This window comes from Dysidea avara, chromosome 8 (genome assembly GCF_963678975.1).
Source record: "Dysidea avara chromosome 8, odDysAvar1.4, whole genome shotgun sequence".
In the NCBI taxonomy this organism is placed as follows: Eukaryota; Metazoa; Porifera; class Demospongiae; order Dictyoceratida; family Dysideidae; genus Dysidea; species Dysidea avara.
This window is the reverse complement of record NC_089279.1, coordinates 24,833,083-24,839,114: the sequence shown is the minus strand read 5'-3', so window position 1 is coordinate 24,839,114 and position 6,032 is coordinate 24,833,083. Positions and strand designations below refer to the sequence as shown.

General features: G+C 37.1%; 1 protein-coding gene across 1 annotated transcript; it reads left to right on the top strand.

The window, feature by feature from the left end:
* Positions 1–31: 31 nt before the first annotated feature.
* Positions 32–5,036, top strand: LOC136263444 (uncharacterized). The gene is made up of 3 exons (XM_066057970.1): positions 32–1,895; positions 2,581–2,680; positions 3,807–5,036. Exons 1-3 carry the CDS (start codon positions 534–536, stop codon positions 4,943–4,945), a joined length of 2,601 nt encoding a protein of 866 aa, XP_065914042.1. The 5' UTR covers positions 32–533; the 3' UTR covers positions 4,946–5,036.
* The last annotated feature ends 996 nt before the right edge of the window (positions 5,037–6,032 follow it).

The following is a 6,032-nucleotide window of genomic DNA, read 5'->3' as shown; positions in this document are numbered from 1 at the left end:
GACTTGCAGCGTGACGTAAATCATCGTAATTGTTAAGCAACCGTAGCTGTCGGCCATGTTTCGGGACAGTGTTTTGGCTGAAAAGCGCTTTCTCAGGATTTGGTACAGGCTGTAATGAAGCGAATCAGTGTTGAGTTGTGTTGTAAATACCACACAGCTCGTTAAAAAAGGCGACGAAGTTAGAATTGGTGAGTAATGTACCGAAATTTAATTAGCCACCTATTTCACGAAGCCAATGATAAGATCTTCTATTTCGAAACCAGCCCCGCGGCCAGTGCCACTATACCCAGCGCTTAGTGAATAAATCTCGTTACCTTCATTCTGACCCAATATGCGCCATAGAAAGTTGTCCCGAAACATGTCTGCCTAGCAACAGTTGCTTCACGCGTGCAAGTCCTCTATAGATATATTATCTATGCTTGTACAGGCTGTCTTTTTGAGAGAAATTCTCACAGTTCCCTAGACAGAATTCGCAGAACAGAATAAATTAGATTATAAATAAATATGTGTGCAATCTTCTCAATGCATAGCGCATGCGCAATTCTCTCGTCGCTCACTGCTCCGTTACAGTACGACAGTGTACGATGTCTATTCTGTCACTTACCATCAAACTTATAAACACGAAGCGAAGTACAGTCATAGCTAAAGTGATCCAGTTTGACGAAAACGCTATGGTACGTGACTGCATCGGTATTATTCACCAGCGAATGCTAGAATCAAGACTAGAATCGATCCTACTTGTAGGTGAAGCTGCCAACCCCTGCGCGGATGACTATGGATTGTTTCAACCCTACATCGTTAACAAAATTGATAAAGGACGCTGGTTAGCAGCAGAGAAGCCTCTCCGAGTTTACGGATTGAGTAATGATGATGTCTTAGAGTATCTTAAGAAGGTTGGGTTGCTGCGGGTAAAATTGATGGATGGCACCCAGGAGTCATTAATAGTTGATTTGAGTCACAATGTGGACAAGTTGGTGAGACAATTCAGTGGCCATATTGGAATAACTACCCCAGAGGAGTACTCTTTAATACTTGATCAGGCCTCGGAAGCGGAGCAGTTGAAAGACTCAAGACCTGGCACTCTTAAATGTGAAAAGTCACAGGGTTGTTCTGCAGTTGGCGCTACAACTGATTGGCTTGATCACTATGAATCACTGCGCACACAGGGGATTGGTGAAACAGAAGTGCTTATTTTCAAGAGGAAAATTTTCTTTTTGAAGCTTCATCACAATTCCATTGAGGTACATCTTCAATTCCACCAGTTACAGAAAGATGTAGTAGATGATGTTCTCTGGTGCACTAAACAAGAAGCCATACAACTTGCTGCCCTACAATGCCAGGTAGACCTTGGTGATTATGAGCATACCAAACACAAAGCCTTAAACCTGCCTAGGTTCTTGCCTCATGTGTACACAAAAACTAAGCGAATTACTGATGATCTGATAATAGCCGAACACCGCAAGCTACATGGGATGTCAGAGGCCAATGCTAAGCTGCAATACATCAAGCTATGCCAGTCATTACCTACCTATGGTGTTATGTTCTTTCAGGTACAAGAAGAAGTGAAAGGGCACAACAAACCAGTACCAATTCTGCTTGGTATTAGTAAAGATTCAATACTTGGTGCTGATGCAGGCAGTAAAAGTATTAAATGGAAGTGGAAATTAAGCCAGCTTTATCAGTGGAGATGTTTACTTGATATGCTCACATTTGATTTTGGCAAATATTCAGATCATAAATACTCAGTTAAAACTACTGAAGGGAAGTGCATTTCTGACATGATTAACAGTTACATTAATTTTACCGTAATGAAATATTGTAATGATCAGGAGTTAACAAAGCAAGGTGTGAATAAAGAAACAGAAGACAAATTGTCTGATGCCTGCACTGGTCAGGTAATGAATAATATTCAGAGTTATGTGTGGTATTTGTTATGTGCAGTTGTGTGTTTCCCTAATAGTATAGTTATGACATGGGTCTCCCACAAGCCTTGTTATGCGTACAATGTAATCTACTAGCGACATAAAGATCTTTACTGGTCATTAGTCTTGTTCAATTTTCATGATTTTTTTGAATTTTTGGTACATACACATGAGTATAGTCTTATAGTATGTTAGCTGATACCTAAACATCGCATTAACTTTCAGAATGCTCACTAGCATGAAATTGGTAGACAAGACTCATGGTAGTAAGTTGCGTGGCCAGAAAACTAAGTAATTAGTATAGGCACATGCATTTTTGCTTTGCTAATACTGTCTCAAGGCATCTGTCAGTTAGTAAAATTCAGGTAATAGAAATTTCATAAAACTTTTTAAATGCTTTGAAGGAATTTTAAATTCCTAACTAACATTGCCAAGTTTTTATGAAGGAAAAGTGAGGTTGGTTTTATTTTAGGGCATTGAAACCTAAGCCATCATCATCTCTACTGTACAGTACTACTGTACCCTGTGATAGCTAAAGTACTGACTAAATCTGCACTGCAGGTGCCCTCTTGTTTAAGCACTTTTTTTGTAAAGATCACCGTACTATGTTTTCTTTAATTTTCATTTGTATATGTCTAGTTTACCTTACGTTTTATAGACAGATCCTGTGCTATCAAACAAACCTGATCAGCAATCACGGAAGAGTGAAATGGACATGTATAGAATTCAAAAGAAAAATGTGCTTTACATAGAAAGAAGTGAGTTGTTTAAAGCAAACAATATTGTATCTTAGCCCTAGAGCACTTGACCAATTAATGGAAAAGCTTTAACACATGATCAACAAAAAGGATGTGGAAGGAAGATTGGGGTCCATCCCTCAGTTGGCTAAGGTGATAGCTTTTCAAAATGAAATCTAACTGAAATTATATTCTTGAGATAATGTTAAAACTTTTGATTAATAAAGTTTAATAGAACACAATAATTTTAATTTCAAATAGGGGTCATAGAAATAAATATAGTATAATGAAACAGGAGAAATTGCCTGCTCTATAGTAGTGCACGTGGACATGTAATCCCTACTTAACTCTTATAGCCATCATTAATTAAAAGTAGGTCCGCTATAAAAGTGCAGGTATAAGAGACTTCCCTTGTTTTATTAATTTTATACTCATTCACATGGAGGAGCACATACCTTTTTAGGGGAGTTTTTTTAAATATTGCCACCATGTAAAATTTCGAGGGGGAAATCTTTTGCATATGCACTGCCATTTTGATGAAACTGCAAATTTCAAGGGAGAAATTTTCGTAGATTACAACTAATCCATGAAAATTTCTCCCTTGAAAAATCTATAGCTACAGCATAGTTTTACTGTGCATAGTTAGGTGGCTTCTTTTGCCCTTTAAAAAAGAATTCCTTTTGGCGAGATCATCTCAGCATAGGTGCCCTTTATTAAAAAATTAACTTTTCACTTTTGGCTTAGAAAAATTTGTCCTGCAGTTTCTGTCTTCTCTTCTCTGCTTTCCACAGATGTGCTACAGGTATTTCAATCACTATGGTAATGCTATTCATCATTACATATTGCTGCACATTAATTAGGGGATACTGACACACACCATTTTTACGCTGATATATTTGCACTGATTTGTACACTATTCAAAAATTTCTGTACTATAACTCAAATCTGATATTTGCTTAGACACCACTCACTTAAATGTGAGCTTAAAGTTCTAAAGGAATTATTTCACCCAGGCTTTTTAAGGCCACACATTTTTCACAGCTTGGCTGTTTTGGTGTGGATTATAAGTCTTCTCTTTTAGAAAAATAAATAGCAGCGGGCTTGTGCTTTCTTTTCATCATGTTTAACTTGTTCTTGTGTTTTCCAGAGTCATCACCTGATAGCAGAGCTTCTATATCATCTGCATCATCTAAACAAAGCGAAATAGCATCATCTTTCTATCAGCATCTTGAACATCTCAAGAATACACAACAGATAAAATCTAACAATAGTGAGCAGATAGCAGGTATTAATGCATCTGTCAACAAACTGGCTGAAGATGCAATGGGTGTGGAGAAAAGATTTGATAAACTGTTACAAAATGTGGCACTAGCAGCAGATAAGAATATTCATGAATTGATATATTATGGAAAGCAATGCTGTGATGAGTTGCAACAAACCTATACTCAACAACTGCAACAATTGATCCTTCAACTTTCCTGTACTCAACAACATTTGCTAGGTATGTTAACCATGGTTACCTCTGCTAGGTTATGGGTTATCTCACATGATCAGTTCATTATTGAAAGAGAAATTGGTAGAGGAACTTGGGCTACTGTCCATGAGGCTACATTCCAAGGAGCCACTGTTGCTGCTAAGTGTCTTCCCGGTCTTGTCACTACCTCAGAATTTAAAACGTTATTTCAACAGGAAATGGAAATTGCACTTCAGTGTCATCATCAAAATATTGTTACCTTTTTTGGAGCTACAATAGAGGGTCCTCCAGTAATCTTGAGGGAATTAATGGATGTTAGCTTGAAAAAAGCATGTGAACAAGGACGTATCCTTGATCACCAGATACATGGTATTTTTCACGATGTTGCTAAAGCACTTCATTTCTTACACACCAGACCAGATCCAGTAATCCATTGTGTTGTGAGTAGTGCCAATGTGTTACTAAAGGTACTGTACAATGGTGAGTGGCTGGCCAAACTGGGAGACTTGGGTACTGCTAAGATACAACAACAAACAACCACACCAAGTTTTGGAAAAATAGCTCCTGATGCTGGTGATTGCACAAAATTTTCCCCAAAGATAGATGTGTACAGTTTTGGTACCCTGATTATTGAAACTCTCACTCAGGCTCATCCATTTGAAATGGTGGACATCCCTAAAATACAAGTCCGCAAGCATTATCCACAGTATTATCAACTGGTCACCAGTTGTACCAAACAACAGTCAAGTGACAGACCTACAATGTATGATGTTCTTGTAAAACTGGATAAGATCGGTGCTGCAGTTATGTAATTGTTTTTCTCTTATCGTGTTTGTTGTACCTAAACATACATTTTCAGTGTGAGTTTTAAACCCATTCATTTGTTGAATTATGAGTACTGATTATAAATTACTGAAAATATTTTGGTGTAAAAGGTTTACTAAACTTATTGCATCATTTCAATTTAACCCAGGTTAGTGGGGGCAGATTTAGCAGGGGTCAGTGCCCCCTTCAGAAAATTGTCAGTGTGTAATACATTGACAATTCAACATTTTTGGTACAGTTATGACTGTGTATATGTGACTGAATTTTGGAAAACCACCCATATGGGCACGTGTGAAATAATTAGAATTTTCATGTTTAATGGGTTGCTAATAAAAGCATGGCACAGTTTTAAAAAGATTTCAAGAAGTTTCTTGTAATTTAAGGCATTGACAATGGCTTACAACCATTAACAAGTAGATTTGCACTATAAAGTTTGCGATTTGATCATTAAATATTTTTGGTGTCAAATGTGCCCATATGGGTGCTTTTCCAAAATTCGGTCACATATATACTAGCAATTGCAAATTGCTACTCATATATAGGCATAGTGCAAGGGGAACATTGGAAACTAGGTGGGTTAGATGGTAGATCCCCTTGACATTTACAGATCGAAATACTCTAATAGAACAATCAAGAATAGCATAATTAGTAGACACTGTTTATCAGTTTCAACAACTAAAATACCTGTTCTATATTGAGTTACTGATTCTATAGTTAATGCATGTGGCTAGTAGATTAAAAATCATACACCTGCACGCCATACATGTGCAACAGGTTTTAAAATTTTGCAATGCTTGCATATGCTTCCGACCTTATGTTAATTTTATTTTTAGTTCAGTAGGTATTGAACGTTCAATAAAAATTTTTACCTTAATTTCAGCCAAAATTGCTGCCAAATTCAATCTCAAAAGGTTAATTTTTCAAAATTTCTTTTGGAGAGCTATTATAGCCTAGACATTATACTATTAATTGTTCCAGCTCAGTATAGCATTTTCATAAACATTTACAAACCTTAGTCAAAATTGGGGGGGGGGGGGGGGGGGGGTGCCCTAAAAAATCTCATGCTTTAAATTT